At 35.1% G+C, this 19,554-nt stretch overlaps 1 protein-coding gene across 6 annotated transcripts in view; it reads right to left on the reverse strand.

Moving 5' to 3' along the window:
- Window positions 1–7,793: 7,793 nt before the first annotated feature.
- Window positions 7,794–19,554, reverse strand: part of LOC131620678 (protein SABRE-like) — a 31,220-nt gene continuing 19,459 nt past the window's right edge. For 3 of the 6 annotated variants that reach the window (XM_058891815.1, XM_058891816.1, XM_058891819.1), the window contains 12 exons: window positions 19,091–19,447; window positions 18,581–18,699; window positions 16,407–16,656; window positions 15,276–15,500; window positions 14,666–14,805; window positions 12,752–12,828; window positions 11,744–11,841; window positions 11,480–11,647; window positions 10,355–10,654; window positions 10,074–10,241; window positions 9,136–9,505; window positions 7,794–8,981 (listed from right to left, as the gene is read on the reverse strand). In XM_058891815.1, the coding sequence (XP_058747798.1) occupies window positions 8,860–8,981; window positions 9,136–9,505; window positions 10,074–10,241; window positions 10,355–10,654; window positions 11,480–11,647; window positions 11,744–11,841; window positions 12,752–12,828; window positions 14,666–14,805; window positions 15,276–15,500; window positions 16,407–16,656; window positions 18,581–18,699; window positions 19,091–19,447 (2,394 nt within the window). In that variant the 3' untranslated portion in view covers window positions 7,794–8,859. Of the gene's footprint in view, window positions 8,982–9,135; window positions 9,506–9,531; window positions 9,676–9,990; window positions 10,242–10,354; window positions 10,655–11,479; window positions 11,648–11,743; window positions 11,842–12,751; window positions 12,829–14,622; window positions 14,806–15,275; window positions 15,501–16,406; window positions 16,657–18,580; window positions 18,700–19,090; window positions 19,448–19,554 lie in introns of those variants that run through there. The other 3 variants (XM_058891818.1, XR_009289248.1, XR_009289249.1) reach the window with 3 other exon arrangements.

Genomic DNA, 19,554 nt, shown 5'->3' on the forward strand with positions numbered 1-19,554 from the left:
CAAGCATTGAACTTTGACTTCCCAGACGAAGACATTATGCTAGTCAATGACTACAAACAACCAGGACCAGAAGAAGGACCCGAGCCAGGATCCCGGTGGACTATGGTTTTTGACGGAGCTTCTAATGCACTTGGCAATGGCATCGGAGCTGTGATCATTTCCCCCGCAGGAGGTTATACACCATTCACTGCCAGGTTATGCTTCAATTGCACTAACAATATAGCCGAATACGAAGCATGTATTCTGGGTCTTAAAGCTGCAATCGATCTAAGAATCAAATTCCTGGAAGTCTACGGAGACTCGGCCTTGGTAATCTACCAAGTCAAAGGGGAATGGGACACGAAGCACCCGAATCTAATTCCTTACAAAGAATATGTGCTGAGTTTGATTCCTTACTTCGAAGAAATCACTTTCGAACACATCCCACGCGAGGAAAATCAACTAGCTGATGCTTTAGCTACCATGTCATCCATGTTCAAAGTCAGGTGGGACAACGAGGCGCCTATGATCACCATTTACAGGCAAGATGAACCATCCTATTGCAATGAGATCAATACCGAAGGAACCGAGGAAAAACCATGGTTCCATGAAGTAAAAAGATATCTCGAAGCTCAGGAGTACCCTGAAGGGGCATCCATTAACGACAGAAAGTTTCTAAGGAGATTTGCTGCCAAATTCTTTCTAAGCAATGGAACCTTATACAAACGCAACCATGACTCGACTTTACTTCGCTGTGTAAACAAGAAGGAAGCAGAACAGATCATGGAAGAAATACACAATGGTGCCTTCGGTACTCATTCCAGTGGACATACAATGGCTAAAAAGATCCTGAGAGCAGGTTATTACTGGTCTACCATGGAAACAGACTGCCATCATCACTCCCGAACATGTCACAAATGCCAGATATACGCTGACAAAGTACATGTACCTCCAGTTCCATTAAGCGTCCTGACGGCTCCTTGGCCTTTTGCAATGTGGGGTATTGATATGATTGGAGAAATCAAACCTACTGCCTCCAACGGACATCGCTTTATCCTGGTCGCTATTGACTACTTCACAAAGTGGGTAGAAGCAGCTTCATTTGCTTCTGTTACCAAGAATGTGGTGGCCCGGTTCATCAAATACAATCTCATTTGTCGGTACGGCATCCCTGAACGGATTATCACGGACAATGGCACAAATCTAAACAACAGAATGATTACTGAACTTTGCACACAGTTCAAGATCAAACATCATAATTCTTCTCCATATCGACCAAAGATGAACGGCGCGGTGGAAGCTGCCAACAAGAACATCAAGAAAATCATACAAAAAATGACAGTAACCTACAAAGACTGGCATGAGATGTTGCCTTTTGCTCTTCATGGTTATCGCACATCTGCGCGTACTTCAACAGGGGCAACTCCATTCTCCTTAGTCTATGGTATGGAGGCAGTTCTTCCAATTGAAATTCAGATTCCTTCCCTAAGGATTATGAAAGAAGCCAATCTAGACGAAGACGATTGGATTCAAACACGGTTGGACCAGATAAACTTGATTGATGAGAAAAGGCTCGCAGCTATTTGTCATGGTCAGCTATACCAAAAGCGTATGATCAAAGCCTTCAACAAAAAAGTCAAAAGTCAAGCATACCAAACTGGTGGCTTGGTTGTCAAACGCATCATCTTACCACAAGGTGATCCCAGAGGCAAATGGACTCCCACCTACGAGGGACCATTCATAATCAAGAAAATATTCTCCGGCGGCGCCATGTTGCTTACCACCATGGATGGCGAGGATTTCCCACACCCTGTGAATGCTGACATAGTCAAAAAATACTTCGCTTAAAAAGAAAAAAAACAGCTCGCTAAGTTGAAAACCTGAAAGGGCAACTTAGGCAAAAAAATGAGCGTCTCGGTGGATTGAAAACCCGAAAGGGCGGTCCAGGCAAAAATTAGAGACTAAACAAATACTATCCCGGTAGGCTGAAAACCTGAAAGGGCAGCCTAGGCAAAAGTTAGGGAATGAAGCATACAACTATGTTCCGTTCAGCTGCCTACTCACCATCAAGATTCAACACCTCAAAGACACCGATCAGTCCAATCACTTTCTCCAACAAGTGAGGGATGAGATGCTCGAAGACAGATTGGCAATAGCAGAATTGAAACTTGACTGGATTGTTTTCACATAGCTATTTATCTTTATAAATATTTTCCAAAACTTTCTGACAATTTCCTACTTCTAGGATTGTTGTCTCCCTGTGCTAACCAGCCTATCATGGCTCTTTTTCAAAAATCAATGCAGCTTAGGCTCAAAAATCACTATTTTCACTTTTTCTGTTTTAAATACGTAAACGTCCCAATGATAATTTTGAATGAACATGTGCATTTGAATATGATTGATGTTTACCAGGAAAAACAGGAATAGCATTCAGGAAATGTCCCAATTATCTGGACATCATCCCATCAGAAGAAAATCCCCAAGAGAAACGCATTTCTCAGCAAATTCCTCAAAAAGATTTTCTCTTCAAAAGAAGTCTTATCCCCCAGCAGGGTTGTTCCAGATTACTATCTTCAGAAGGTGTGATCCCCGCACCCGGACTTGGTCAGATAGTGCATCGGAGGATTATGCATCTTCCTCATTCCCATTTGAAAGGGCATCAGAACTTCCAGCTACCTTTCATTCCCAAGAGATATTCAAAGATCCTTCAACAGAGTACCAGGGTTCTCAAAGAATTTCCCCAGCCGAGGGTACTCAAACAAGACAAAAGATCATCAACGATCACAATATAGTCATATCCAGATGACTGGCGGAAATTTATTTTCCCAAATAGAAGCTTGACATCTCACATTCATACATCACATATTCACATTCATACATCATATTCATACATCATATTCATACATCATACATCATGCATCATGCGCATATTCATACGCATATTCATACACAACATAACATGCATATTTCTCCGGGAATATCTCACATTACATGCATCATAAACATTGCATATCACTAACTTGATTTTTCAGGTAGACGGATATCTTCAACAAAGATGTTCTCAATCACATGCAGTGTTCACCTGAATTCCATGAACAGTTCTCTCAGATATAATCAAGCCGAAGATTCATTCTGATCACTTACCAACTCAAAAACAGACATTGCAGATCAAAGTCGATACCTCAGACGGTTCCAAAACGATCTAACATCGCAGATCTAAAGTTGATACCTCAGACGGTTCCAGAACGATCTAACATCGCAGATCTAAAGTTGATACCTCAGACGGTTCCAGAACGATCTAACATCGCAGATCTAAAGTTGATACCTCAGACGGTTCCAGAACGATCTAGCATCACAGATCTAAAGTTGATACCTCAGACGGTTCCAGAATGATCTAACATCGCAGATCTAAGTTGATACCTCAGACGGTTCCAGAACGATCTAACATCGCAGATCTAAGTTGATACCTCAGACGGTTCCAGAACGATCTAACATCGCAGACCTAAGTTGATACCTAAGACGGTTCCAGAACGATCTAACATCGCAGATCTAAAGCGATACCTCAGACGGTTCCAGAACGATCTAGCATCACAGATCTAAAGTTGATACCTCAGATGGTTCCAGAACGATCTAATATTGCAGATCTAAAGCGATACCTCAGACGGTTCCAGAACGATCTAACGTTGCAGATCTAAAGCGATACCTCAGACGGTTCCAGAACGATCTAGCATCAAAGATCTAAAGCGATACCTCAGACGGTTCCAGAACGATCTAACATTGCAGATCTAAAGCGATACCTCAAACGGTTCCACAATGATCAACTTTCAAAATCTAAAGCAGAAAAAACTTTGGACAAGTTCCGTAGCAATCATCCTCCAAGACTTAAAGCGGTAACCTTGGACGGTTCCGAAACAGTCAACACAAAGACTTTCAAATCCTTCATCAAGATATAATCAATGGATTCATTCTGATGAACAAACCCTCAACCCATTCACCAGGTGGCATCTGAAAGCCCATCTCAGGTAATGTGTCAATCTGCCAACAACATTTCGCAGACGACATTCAAATGCAACTTCCAACATCTCTTCTGATCAAGGTAAGTGCAAATTTTCAGGGCATCTAAATATTCAATCATCTTCTACCTTCAGATTTCAGACAATCTCTTCAGGTTTAAGAAGATTGAATAGGGGCAACTGTTATACCCCAAAATTTGCCCGCATCTTTTTTCAAGAAAACTCCAATCTGGAAATTAAGAGTCTCATATAATCATGGATTTTTATTTCAACAAATATCCTGACATATGAAATACTTAGTTTTTAGAATTTTTCTTATACAGTAATTTGGCTTGCAGTTGAATTTATTCTTACGCAAACGCCAAATACTGTTTATTACTTCACACATGCTATTTATTTATTTACAGATAAATAGTACTGACACAATTGGTACAGAGTTAAATCTTTTTGCAGGCGCAGAATCAGGAAACTCAGACTGTACTGATAACAGTCAGTCGACAGTCAAACTGCTGGCAGTACAATTCTCAGTGTTTTGTACCATCACTCAAATCAATCTTTTACAATTCAAAATTCCAAGATTTTTGTTCTAGAAGTCTTCTGAATATCACGCGATTAGCAAAGACTCAACACTGCACAAAAATCAGGTACGCTTAACTGTCTCCTACACAAACAGTCCCTGACTAGGGTTTTCTTGTTTTTACAGGAGAAACAAGTTTTTGAGACCTCAAATGGATTTCATGCACATCCATATATCTCAAAGTACCATCATACAAATTTTCAAACTTCAATTCACTCAGACGCACCGTCAGCAGCTCAAACAGTCAACAGACGACCCGTTTGACCAAAAAAGTCAACAGACAGTCAAAAATGAAATTTTTGTCAAAATCCATATTTTGTCAAAGGATTCATCATTTGATCATTGGATGATCATAATTCATCAAGGAAAGATCAAAAATTAACAAAACCCTAAGATTCAAAATTAGGGTTTTTACCTGAAAAGTCAACTCAACTTTGACTGGTCATAACTCTCTCATCCTTCATCCAAAAAATTCAAACCAAAGCTCATTTTGAAGGAAATTCAATTATCTTTCAAATGCAGTTGATCCCATGGTCATTGCATTCACCATTTGAAAAATATGATCAAAGACATTACAGGTCATTTTCAAAGTCAACAAAAAGACACTTTTTTCAAAAGGACACACAAGGAGAATCAAAAATCATTTTGACATGAGACCAAAGGAATTGGTTAGAGGACTCTTTGAGGTTTCCAAAAAGTGCAAGATATCCTTCATATGACAAAAATTGAGGGATTTACACCTTGTTGAAGTTGGATAAATTTTGGAAAATGCATAAAACCAACATTGCTCAAAAATGCATTTTTTCCAAATGGGGCCAAGTTTTCATGGTTCAAACATGTATGCCATGTTATTATGGGCCTCCCACGACCAAGACCAAGCCCATAACATTTTTCTCCATTTTTTGATTTAATTTTATCATTTAAGATTAAATTAAAAAAGGAAAAAAAAGGAAGGATAAAGCATAGCTTATTTTCTAAGCTAAAGCCTCCACATGTGACTTAATTATGCAGCAAGGAAAGCCTAAGGCAAGAGGTGTGGAGATCAAGCAATGGTGGCTTAAATTTTAAGCTTGAAAAGTCAAGATTCCAACAAAGACAATTAAGGCTTCTTAGCTTAGTTTTTAAGCACTCCATGGCTTATAAATAGGCTAGCATACTCCAACAAAGGGAGAGAGGACGAATTCAGTAGCATTCATAAGCACATAGCACTCTTGTAACAACTTGTAATTTTCAAAGAAACTTGAAATTCGAATTTTAAGTTTCAGTCAATTTCAATACAAAATAAACATTCAAACATCATCTCTGAGCTTCACTGAAACCATTCCAATCATTTCCAAGTCTTAAACCTCATTGAATCGAGCTATATAGGCCACGGTTTGTTCAAACTAAAACCAACTTATATCTCATAACACACGCATATTTAACAAGATGTAGATGCATAATTGTGTTTGGTTTGAAGCTCTGGTCGTTTCTGGAGCTTCAATTGGAATTTAATGGCTGTTTGTAGCATGTACCATTTTAGGGTTTTCTTAGCTCAAAATTAGGGTTCTTCATTAGGGCCAAAATTAAAGCAAATTAAGGGCATGGTTACATTCAGTGGAACAAGACGAGTTGAATGGTACCATCGCGCCTAATTTCTATGCCTGTTTACCCCTATTCGTTATTTTGCAGAATTAGGGTTCATCAATTATAGCGCTTTTGCATAAAAGCGCTGTTGAAAGTGGCGTCTGGAGGTTGAAGATGATGCGTGTCCTCCTCCTATTGGCTGGCACGCGCGCGCAGTTCTTTTAAATTTCCCACTAATCAAGTGTTTTGCAGGTACACTGAGTGCCATGCGCCTCAAAATCTGAACCATCTGATCCACTATCCATCCAATCCAACGCGCCAGATCATGCAGCTGCATCATGTTCCTTCATTCAATTTCCACATCTGATCAGTATCCTTTTATTTTTTATTTCTATTTTAATTTCTTTGCAAAATTAATTAAAAATGGTTTAAAAAATCCAAAAAATACACAAAAAATGTTTTTAGACTTCTAAAATAATATATTATTTTCTGAAACAAAAATATTTTATTTTTCTTCGAAATTTCAATATTTTGCATAATTAATTAATATATATTTATATATTTGCTTCTTAATTATTCTAACCAATCAAAAAATCATAAAAAAAAAATTGTTCTTAATGTTAAATATTGTTTATATATTATAAACTAATTTTGTACATATTTTGAATAATTTTCTCTTTAAGTTTTAATTATTTGTGTAATTATTTGCATAATTATGTTTTAATTAGCTTAATCAATTTCAAATCAATTTCAAAAATTCCAAAAAAATTAGTTTTGTTTTAAAATTAATTAACAAATATTTTGTACATATTTTAAACTTAATTTCTAGGTTTAAATCTATTTTCATCTTTTTTTTTTCATTTTGATTTAATTAATCATACATTAATTATAATTAAAATAAATCATAAAAAAATCCAAAAACATGCCTTTTATTTTTCTTGCAATTTAAATTCCTAGATAAATGTATAGGATGTCAAATTCATGTAAATAGGCTAGTTTACATTTCCTGCACAATCGATGTAATAGCGTAGATTTACTTTCCGCACTTTACATTTCCGCATTTTAATTTCCAGCAAATATAAACTGCGTGTATGTCAAAGATAAAATTGAACCGTTAGATCACTAACTTCAAAGATAAAATATCTGAATACAAACACAATCACACTTGCACCTCTTAAGGTAATCCCTTCTCATTCTTTTCAAAATCAAAGTCAAAATTATACTGTTTCGAGTACAAAATCGAACCTTTTGTTTATATCCGGTGAAAGGAAATAGGATAAAGACCTTACAACTCGGGGTAGACCTCCTAATTTGCTTGCTCAAATCAAAACAAACAAAATTCTCATACACTGTTGTTTTTCAAAACAAAACTTTCCAAAAAGACAATATTTTGTATATATCCAAACACGGATCATTACAAAGTTAACGTTCTTTTCAAAACATCTTTCGAAAGATAAACAAGCATTTTGTATACATCCGCACACGGATCATTACAAAATTCAATTTACAAAAGTATTTGAAACCACATATGAGCATTCTAAAGCAATTGAAAAGTGATCGAAAAACAAGTGAGCTAAGCAAACTTAAGAGCCCATGGATAACCATGGATACAAAGGGTGCTAACACCTTCCCTTTGTATAACCTACCCCCTTACCCAGAATTTCTTAAAGGTCTTTTTTCTGTTTCTTTTATAAACCTTTCCTTAAATGGATAAAATAAAAGGTCGGTGGCGACTCTGTGAATTTTCAAAATGCGAAAGCATTAAGCGATAAAAAAGAGTCAGTTCACGTATCTCTACAGATCAGAGGTATGGCCCGGGATTAAAAAACGGAGGTCCACAATTAGGAATAACACTCATTATTGTCTATTCACATTATTAGAAAACTATTTGTCATTTTATTACCATATCATTCTTTTGGAAGATTCTTAAATACACAACATTTTATAGTTATTTACATAATATACAAATTACTTTTACCTGTGCAGCAGCACGGGTTTCTGACTAGTTTTAGTTTAAAAGCTTACTCCGGGTTTAAAAGCTTACTCCGGGTTGTCCTGTTGAGAGTCATTATCCGTGGTTAACTCTGGGAATCAAAGACGATGACCTACACCCTCATTTGCATCAGTTTAAATGCTCCTAAACATCTATAACCTCTCTCAATCCCTATCATCTCCATTGGAAGATTGCACCATTTTTCTTTATTCTTGTTTTTTTTCACCATAGGTTCGTTTTGTGTGAAACAAGTACTAAGGTGCTCATTATTTATATGTAATCATTGTCAATCTTTTATGCTTTTATTTTCTTTCAAATAAAAAAGCCCAAAATTACACGTTCACTGGAAGCTACAACAATATACAACAAGAAAATGTTTGACATTGAAAAGTCCCAAGGCTTGACACTAGTGACTGGGGTTGACAGGAAATACAGCATGATAGATTTGTATATGTGGTTGACAAAGGATAGAAAAAGCAAGACAGTAGACAAATACAATTATCTACAACGACTGAGGTAGCCATGAACATATTATCTAAGTAGAAATCCACATCAATCATGCAATGTCCAATGTTGAATCCCAATTTCTTGTCTTCTTTTAAGTGTTCATTAGTGGTACCTGCTGATTGAGAAAGATCAGTTGTCAGGATCTTGCCTCCTTTTAGTCATATAAGAACCAGATGAAACGTCATGCTCAGCTGAGAAGTGAGAATTCCTCTAAATGGACGTTTCTATTCAAGAAAAGCTTCATAGGATGAGGATCCGCTTGACGAATCACTGTCATATATAGCTTCCTCTTTTGGAGATGATGATTGTAATTCTTCTTTTGGAATTGCGGCTGTTGCGGCCGAACCTATAAAAATTGACTATTAAGTCCTCAAGCGATCAAATCAACAAGAAAGGAATGGACGAGCATACATAAGTCAGCAAGATTAGAAAGCAAAGCATCAAAATATGTCTTCATTTGATTTGGACAATTTTTATAATATTATCGGAATAAGACAAACCTTTCGGTTCTTTGCTGTACTTCTGAGTGTGCCGCTTAATAAGTTTTTTAGCTTTTACTATCGTGAGCGTTCTTGCAAAATGAGAAGTCTCTGCCTCATTTTCACTCCAATCTCCTTGAGCTTCATTTTCTGCTTCATTTTTCATTGTCTTAAGTACAAAAGCCTTTGCCTTACGGCGTTGAGTGTTAAATAGACCTTTAACAGATGTTACAAATCCATCGCCTGCTCCATCAGTAGGGCGCTTAGGCCAAGATGGTGGAAGCTTATCAGTTTTTCCTGCATGGCCTTCAGTGTCACTAACATGAAGATCAATTTCTGGAACAATGGTTCCACTTGGCAGATTCTGACCTTTGTCTTTAAATTTCTTCCCCTAGATCCATGAAAACGAAACAATTAAATGAATTATAAAGATTGTCACCAAATAGGTCTAGGAAATTAGCATAGTATGCTTTTCTTGATTTACAAAGGCCGTTTCAAAGATAGGTTCTTTCAAAAATTTCTTTTATTCACGTTTTTGTAGATTTGCTTTGGAAGTGGCAGGTACGAGTAGGGCTGTATTTGGTCCATAGGATCCGAGAACCGGACCGGAAACCGGACCGGTGGAACCGGTCCATTGGACCGACCAAATGTTATTCGGTCCGGGAATGGGTAATTTTTTTATCCGATACCAAAATTGGATACTATATTGGATACTTATTGGATACTTTTGTCGGATATCCGAAGTAATGGTCCGGTTTCGGTCTAAAAAATTGATCCATCACTGTTTCGGTCCGGTCCGGATTTACCCGATACTATTTCGGTCCGGCTCTCGGGATAGCAAATACCTGGACCGAACCGGACCGAAAACAGCCCTAGGTACGAGTAGCATATGTCTACAATGTAAAATATCAAGAGTATAAAGTTATCCTACTAACAGTAAAGTTAAGGTTACTTATCACCTGCATGCCAGTCACAGACTTTAGAACTCCCCAAATGATATGCTTCTTAACTCGTGAGAAGAGTCTTCGCCAAGTCCCGGTAAACTCGGCCCGGTGAAATTGATCCATCAGTAATTTCATATCATTTACAACAAATCTTTGCCCTTCATAGGTAACACACAATTCCACCTGCAAGAAAAAAGACATGAATTTCTTGAAATTGGCACGATTTCAACACAAGCAAATAAGAGAACTACAAACAGATAATAACAGGTAACAACTTCTAAAGAAGTAACAACAACCTGACTAATTTTGATGTTGTGAAATTCCATTATCTTTTGTGGCTTAGCTACCTTCTTTTCTTCAATAGATGATTGACCAGCTTTTACACCTTTCGGATCTTTTGATTTACTCTTGGAAGCTTCATCTTGCTGCTCAGTAGAGTCAAATGGGCCATTTTTGTTCGCAGCTAAACTTTGTAAGACGAGTTCATCAGCTACAGATTCTGCCACGGTCTCTTCCCATGACTTATCAAAAGAAGATGACTTTTTCAACTCGGGGGTTGAACCAGGAACTACTTTGACATTTTGTGCTTTGGATGCCTGCATATATGTTGCCAAACTTCTTATGGAAGATCTTTCTTGCATATTAGCCTATTATAAACTCAGACAAGAAGAAAAGCAGAAGGGAAAGAAGAGGCTATATATTCTTCTCTAGATCTACTACCCATGAAGTTTGGCACATGCTTCCTTTGATTTTGTTAGTATTAGAATGTTGAAATTAAAGGAACTTTAGGTAAGGGAAGAAGAGAGGAAACAGATATTCAAAATAATTGAATTGTATTGATATGAAGGTTGGATTGAGAGAGAGAGAAATACTAATCCCCCATATGAGGCTCTTAAATTCAACTTAACTAAAGAAACAAATCACAATATAAGAAAACACGAAAAATAATCCTAAGAAAAAGCTCTAGTGAGATTATGAGATGTTTTTCATGTATTTTTCATAAAGGAATGCTAGCAACAAAAGATCTAATACTTATTTTCAACACTTTTTCTATTATTGGGTGAAGTCTTATACCGGCTTTAAATAACTTGGACTCACTTCTTGATAGTGAGGCTAACCAGAGATTTCACCCAATAGTATAGAATGTAATTGAGAGAGGAGTGTCAATAAGCGTGTTTACATTTCTCTTATTATTTTAGAATCGTGCACACCAACAATGCATTGGTTCGAGTAGAACTAGATATAAGTTTTTGGATTTGAGTCTTGTGGGTAGAAAAAATGGTTGGGAAGGGAGACCCCACTAATGGTGGGCAGCTAGATTCCATAGCAGATACTAGTCTCATTAAAGCTGATAAATATTTCACACCTATAACATGGTTATCCAAAAAAAACATGTACCAAACAATTCATTAAGTACTCACCTGTGCAGAAGACTGATTGGTAGTAGGAAATAGAAACGAAGAGATGGAAGATTTGGATGAGGCCTCAGACTCCTTTGTCGACTGATTGCTTGAGGTGGAAGCTTCACTGGCTGAAGAACCTTTTTTAACACGCCTTGCACCAGCTGTGGTTGAGACCTTCCAAACTTCCTGCATAGACAACCATTATTTTAACATGATAAATCTGCGAACTTTAGTCTTGGTTGTGGAAAGAAGTTATCTAGGGATTTGAAATTTTAAACCTACCTGTCGGCGTTGTGAAACTCGGTCTTCCTCTGGGAAGAAATATCCCCACATCATTCTGTACATTGTCTCTTGTAAATGGATCTTAAGTGGATATATCTCTACCTATAGTATAAAATAAGTTAATGTAAGACTGTTAATACATGGTTGGGTTTAACTCATCCCTACAAAACCGGCTTATAGGGTGAGGATTGTTCCCATTTATAAAGACATGTTCAGACTATATATTGTCCAATGTGATACTCTTAACACACACCATAACACTTAGGACTAGACAACTGGAGCGTGGAAATAAATGGTGGGTGACCCGATAGCGGAAACCTGATAGCAGGTGGAACACCGGATCCTAAACCAGACTCAGATACCATGTTGAAATACCAGAGACTAAGAGACATTTGAATAAACTGTGTGTCTTGAAAAGCACTACGAAGAATTTATTATATATAGAGATATTTACAGCTAATACATACTAATACATACTATAGTCATCGTGGGATTATTCTATGTACAAATATTTTTAACCTCTATATATCATCAATTACTAACAATAATGCTTCTGAAAATTATATATATATATATATATATATATATATATATATATATATATATATATATATATATATATATATATATATATATATATATATATATATATATATATATATATATATTTTTAACCTCTATATATCATCAATTACTAACAATAATGCTTCTGAAAATAATATTTCTAAAATTATAGTTTTAATCTTTAAAACAAACATATTCTTAAAAAAATTATTCACCGAACAAGTGATTATATAGAGAATTGCACAATTAAGTGTACTAAATATAAAAAAAAAATGTATTACGGTATATTTAAATATGTTATGGAATATTCTATTCTAAATATATTTAGAAATATCATCACATAAAAATAATATAAGAAAAGACCTAAATTAGAATATCAAATGGATTCTATTCCTCTGAACTAAACTACCCTCATTTGAAAGAACAAAATAACCTCAAAGAAACCTACCTGGAAAAGTTCAAAGGGAGAACTTCCATCCTTTGGAGCTCCCTGTCTGGCATCAACTCGAAGCATGACTTTTCTATAAAAAGATACAAATGAAGAAAACATGCAATATCAAGATACCTAGAAGGTAAGGAAAATGTAAAAACCCCACTCATTATAATCAAAGAAAAATTAACACATCAACTTTATAATCAAAATTTCCACATGACCCCTTCATCCAATTACTTCTCCACATATCACCCTAAATAAGAAAATTTCCACCGCTGATGGTACTCTAGCAACAGTGGTTGGTATTGGAGACATCCAAATAACTCCTTCCTTTCTTTTAAAAAATGTCCTTCATGCTCCAAAATTGTATACAAACTTAGTCTCTATACAAAAACTTACGAAAGATTTATCTTGTAGTGTAATTTTTCACAGCAACCATTGTAAATTTCAAGACAAGGATTCAGGGAGGAAGATTGGACATGCTAGAGAAGGGAATGACCTTTACTAATTTACCTTTTCCATACAAGGTCAGATATTGCATTTGTTGTTAGTATGGTTAGTCAATTTATGCATAATCCAAAGAAAGTTCATTTATTTACAGCTTACAGGATTTTACAATATCTTAAGGGAACTCCTGGAAAAGAGATTTTGTTTAAAAGGAATGGAAGTGCTACTCTTGAGGCATATATTGATGTTGATTATGCGGGTTCGGCTATTGATCGGAGGTCAACTACAGGGTATTGTACATTTCTCAGAGGAAATCTTGTAACTTAGAGTAAAAAGCATAATGTTGTGGCCCGATCCAATGTTGAAGTTGAGTTTCGAGCTATGGGACAAGGTATTTGTGAATTACTTTGGTTGAAGATTATTTTAGAAGTTTTGAAGATTAAATGGGATGGACCTATGAAGCTCTTTTGTGATAATAAATCTACAATTAGTATAGTTCACAATCCAGTTCAACATGACCAAACAAAACACATTGGAGTGAGTATATATTTTATCAAAGAAAAGTTTGATTGCGGTTTGATTTGCACTCCTTATGTTCCTTCACAAGGTTAACTTACGGATGTCTTCACCAAAGGATTGAGCTTCCCAACTTTTGAAAAAATTGTGTCCAAACTGGAAATGGAGAATACCTATTCACCAGCTTGAGGGGGAGTGTTGGAAATTCTAATAATTTAAATCTGCATTTTCCAAGTAATTAATTCTACATTTTTCTAGTTAATCCATTGCATACTAAGTTCTATGTATCATGGTCATTTGTATTAGTTTAATTCCTTTTCTTTTTTTTTAAATTGCACAATTGTTTATTACCCTTGTAAGTTGTAACTACATGATTATAAATTAAGCATTATGCTGAGAGCATTGGATCTCAAGCACGCTCAAAACAATATTATTCTTATTTTTCACAATTAGTAACTTCTGAATTTATTTGGTTGGAACAATTACTCAAAGAACTTCAATTTGAAGATGCAAAAAATCGAGTTACATCACCGCTAACTTTGTAATGGAGATGATCAAATCAAAATACATCTTCACCAACTTTGTCAATTTCAATGATCAACTGGTAGATGTCTTTACCGAATTTTTGAGAGGTCCTCAATTCAGTTATACAAGTAACAAGCTTGGTGCATATGAATTATATGTTAAGGAGGAGTGTAAAATATAAAATAGAATCATGTAAAATCATGTAATTATTTCTGTCATTATTCGCATTTATATGGGAATTAGTATGTATTCATTTAAAGTGGAGATTAGTGTTTAGTCTTTGGTATTAAGTCAATATCAAGCATATTTCACTATAGTTATATTTCTTATTATTTCTCTCATTCTTTTCCCTAAAATCCCATGAATTAACAACGATTAATACCAAATTATTAACCTGGAAGCACCAGCAAGTTCAAGGATCAGGAAAAATCACATACTTTCCCCATTCGGCTGGAGGATTCCACGCTGACAAAATCGTATCAGATTTGGCATTGGGAAGACAGTTTTTGAAAACAAGATATTTGGTTGTAAACTGAGAAACACCCACATCCTTATAATCCCGATCGAACTCATAGATCTAAGTGTTAAGCAATGAAACTGAATTAGTATATTATTGCAATTTGATACAAAAAAAAAGTAAATGAATTAAGAAAATTAGAAAACTATGACTATATGTTCAGGCATAGGAAGGAGAAGAAAGAACAAGTAAACCACAAAAATACACTATTTTTTTCTCTGTCCCATTGAAGTGTATAACATTCAGAATAAGAAATCTCTAGATTCAATAGTTTGGAAACTGCAGAAGAACACTGTTTGAGGTGTTACAAATGGTTTTGTATAATATAATTGAGAAAAATTGAGTTTTTAAGTTAGAAAGTTTTAAATCCTGTCTTAATATAATTGAAGCCAGGCTCAGAATTAAGAATATTTGATGTTGAGATAGCAATTTATACTTTGTGAAAACAGCTTTATTAGAGGACTAAATGAGTTTTGGAAGGAAAAATGGTGAAAGGGTAGAAGGATTTAGGCTTGCTACATAGTGCTTACCATGTCATTAATTTCGGCTTCAGCAAAGGATTTACCATCAAGAAGCATGCTCCAAACAACTTTGTTAATTTGCAAAAATATGCGCATAGCATGGGAAGGACTTTTGTTCTTCTCCTTCTCCATTAGCCGCGCCTGTGCAGCTTTTTGCATGGCCATTCTTAATGATGCATATGCTTCCTTCCTGGATTTTTTAGCACTTACAAGTTCTCTCTTCAATCCTTGGACCTGCCAGTGTTGGACTACTTTGATTACAAATGAAAATTTGTCATACTAAAATATATATAAAATCTATTACATTGTACTCAATTTACTCATATTCAAGAAGTCATATACATAATCTATAATTGTCCTCTACAGCGATTTCATGTTTTAAAATCTTTGATAATCAACTCATTGTCAATGTTCTTGAATACATCTCTCTCAATAGAAGTCATCAGACAACCGTTCATTCATTCATCTCCCATTTGATTATGCAATCTAATCTTCATAGTAAAAAAGGATTGTTCAATAGTTAGTCTGGCGATAGAGAACTATTCAGATGTTTTCTCAATCTTTCAAACCTTATGTTAAGAAATATACATACAATTTGGTTCATAAATTAAAATATTTTCAATTCAAAGTGATAACGCTCGTGAATCTATGTATTCTCTTTTTGAAGAACATCTTGAGGTTGTTTGCAGAATCCTTAGGTATCTAAAAACTAATCCAGGTAAGAGCTTATTTTCTAAGAAGAATAATGAAAGGAATGTACCTATATTCACGGATGCTAATTAGGCAGGATCAATAATAAATCGAAGATCTACCTCTGGACATTGTACCTATGTTTTGGGGTAATCTTGTAACTTGGAGAAACAAGAAACAAGGAGTGGTAGCAAGAAGTGAGAGGCCGAGTGATACTATATAAATAGTTGTATGAAATATTTCATCAATGATGAGAAATATTTCATCAATGATGAGAAATATTCACATTCAAGTGATACAAAAAATTTAAGAAACACGGCCATGCCAGTATGGCTAAGTAAACTACTAGCCTGATTAGTTTTTGGCAGATAGAATCATCTAAATTCGAAGAATAAGCAGCAATATCCAGTTACAACATTTAAAGGATAGTTAACAAGATTCATTCCTTACCAGCATGGCTATTCCACCATCTATCATCCACAAGTCCGGTTCCTTTTCTGGATGTTGATCTTGGGAAGGGTCACACAAAAAAGACAACTTTTTAATATCATTAAGAAGCAACTCTTGTTCCCTTTCTTTCTTTTCGAGGTTGATTTTTGCAAGTTCCACCTCTTCAATACCATCAGGAACCACCTCATCAGCTTCCTCTTCGACATTTTCATCATCTTCATTTGGAAGTGTCAGGCTACTTTTTGGAGGCCTAAGTTGTAAATGATATATACTTGGTCAATTTGAAGAACTCTTCATATAGAACAAAAAGTCCTAGATTTAAGTTTCTTTAAGAGAAAAAAAGAAACTGACTGCATGAGGTAGCTAATACTCCTGATTTATCAACCTGGACTATCTAAATTTATCTGACAAAGATAAATTTAAATAGAAAACTGTTGCAGTGTTAACAAGTATCTACCAATGCATCAAGAAGGCATCCACAATAAAAAATAGTTTAGATGTTTATAGTTGTTGAGAGGTCCACAATAGATGTGATACAGTCAGGGGTGGCCCTGAGCACGGGCTCGCGGGGCGGGAGCCCAGGGCCCCATAATCTTAGGGGCACCAAAAAAAATATTTTTTTAACATCTATATATATTAAAAGAGAATCTGGATTTGTAAATGTTAAGGCTAGTACTGAAAAGATTGAGAATGAAATGGAGATTGAATGTGTGTGTATTCAAAAACGTCAAATTCGTAGAAAACAACACTGATGAAAAATCATCTAAACCCACACAACTGAATCTAGAGTCTGCTGAAGAGTCTTTTCGAAAACACTATTTCTTATATATTGTAGATCAAACAATTGACTCACTTGATAAAAGATTTTAGCAGTATAGCACATATAAAAATATTTTTGGATTCTTGTTTAGTATTGAAAGACTTAGATCATTATCTGATAGGGACTTGAAAGCATGTTATAAACATCTAGAAACTTGTTTAAAACATGACGAATTGAAAGTTATTCTAGAAGTTTTAACAACTGAATCAAAATCAAGCTATATGATACTGATTTCTTTAAAGACTTTTAATTGTTTTTCTATTGCATGCATAGCTTATAGAATAATATTGTCTATTTCTATCAGTGTTACATCTGCTGAAAGAAGTTTTTCTAAATTAAAAATTATTAAAATCTTATTTGAGATATACTATACCACGAGATAGATTTAAATAGTCTTGCGTTGATTTTAGTTGAAAATAATTTTTGAAGAACATTGATTATGAATAAATTATTAATAATTTTGCGACAAAAAATGCTAGAGGATGATATTTAAAGAATTTTAAAAGTTTGGTCAATTTTTTTATAGGAAAAAAGATCGGATCAAGAAGTAGAAGGAGAAAAAGAAGAATAAGTCTCTTTATACTGGTTTATGTTTTCATGTTGTATAAACAATGATTCAAAGATTCATACTTGTATTCTTTTTGCATAATGTCAAATAAAAATGTATTTTTATCTAATTATTTTTTTTATCCTTATGTATTTATTGTTAAAAAAAATTATAGGGGCACCACTCATTTGATTCGCCCAAGGCACCTAAATTCAAAGGACCGGCCCTGGATACAGTCTAGAAAAGTGTTTACAGTTGGTGGGCATCCTCACATTACAAGCCAAATCTATCTAATTGAGTTAAGCACGATCCAAATTTTAAGACTGAAACAGAGTCTATCTATCCAAGATTCATTGGGCACTCGTTATCAGGCCAACTGAATCACACTATAGATATTCAGTTATTGGCGTGAGAAAAGTGTATTGAAAGTCTCACATTAGATGTGACAGAACTTTAAAAAAGTGTTTATAAGAAGTGGACATCCATTACCTTACAATCCAGTTGTGGAATTGAGTTAAATTCAGCCCAAATTCTAATAATAGCAAATAACAGTTATTGCTGACTACATGCTTTGATTATGCCAAATAACCGGCTTGATCCATCCGAATATAACCCCTAAAGTGGACTCTATTCCTTGTGAACAAATCATAGTGATCTTGACTATAATCTTTTGTCATAGAATGACTAAACTTACATAGTCTTGTTAAATTTGATAGAGTACTAAATGGTGTAAACATACATGTGTGTTTGCTAAAGGAAAACTGATAATAGTAGATTTATAATGTGCACAAAGCAAGAGATCCATACTTTGGAAGCCGTGCTAATAGAAGATTGTTTAACACGTCCAGCATGACTTGAAACTGGCGAGATGTCATTGCGGCTGTAATATTATGAGAATTGAACTTGAGCTCCTTCAAGGGCTTTACCTGCAGATGTAACGTTTGGATTTTGAACCAGACTATTGACTACCATAGTATTGAAAAAGGACATATAAATCCTATATACAAACTCTTTAAAGATATGCATACCTGAAAATACATGTCTTAAGAGTCCTACATTGGATGAAATGTGGTTTGAAAATATGTTTGTAAGTAGAGGTGATCCTCACCTTATAAGCCGATTTTATAGGGTTGAGTTATGTCCAACCCAAATTCTAATATGATATCAGAGTCTATTAATATTATAAAATCTCTTAATATCTTTTATATTAATTTAGAGTATCTTAGAGTATGTCTTAGTATCTAATTTTATATTAGTTATTATAATTATTATGATTTTATATTAGCTATTACTGTTATTGGGAAAAAAAGAGCTTACCTTCACTTCTGGAGTGCCCCCTTTGTGCCTTGTGTACTGAAAGTACATGTCACAAGGCATAAAAACTCTCTCAAGAAGTGCACCTGTACGCATTACTTTTGGAGAGCCTTTAATAATTTTTGGTAGCCACTGCACCCCAGCCCCTAGATCAACATCTGTTGGGGCTACATGCGCTTGAACATGCTCCAACATAACAGACAACTCCATTCTTTTCCATGCAATTTCAGGCTGGTATTCACTAATATTTTCATCTGTTGTACCACGTGCTTGCTCAATCATGTCATGGCCAACATGAAGAATTGAATGAAATGACTGGGCTAAAACACGTCCACTTACAGCAGCAAGCAAAAACCTACCCTGTAAATGTATGTATACATGCATAATTGAAACATTGTTTTATAAATTTCTTATCTGATCAGATTGTTCAATAGTGAATATTATGTACGATAGAAAATATCAGAATG

The sequence above is a fragment of the Vicia villosa genome, linkage group LG7 (genome assembly GCF_029867415.1).
Source record: "Vicia villosa cultivar HV-30 ecotype Madison, WI linkage group LG7, Vvil1.0, whole genome shotgun sequence".
Classification (NCBI taxonomy): Eukaryota; Viridiplantae; Streptophyta; class Magnoliopsida; order Fabales; family Fabaceae; genus Vicia; species Vicia villosa.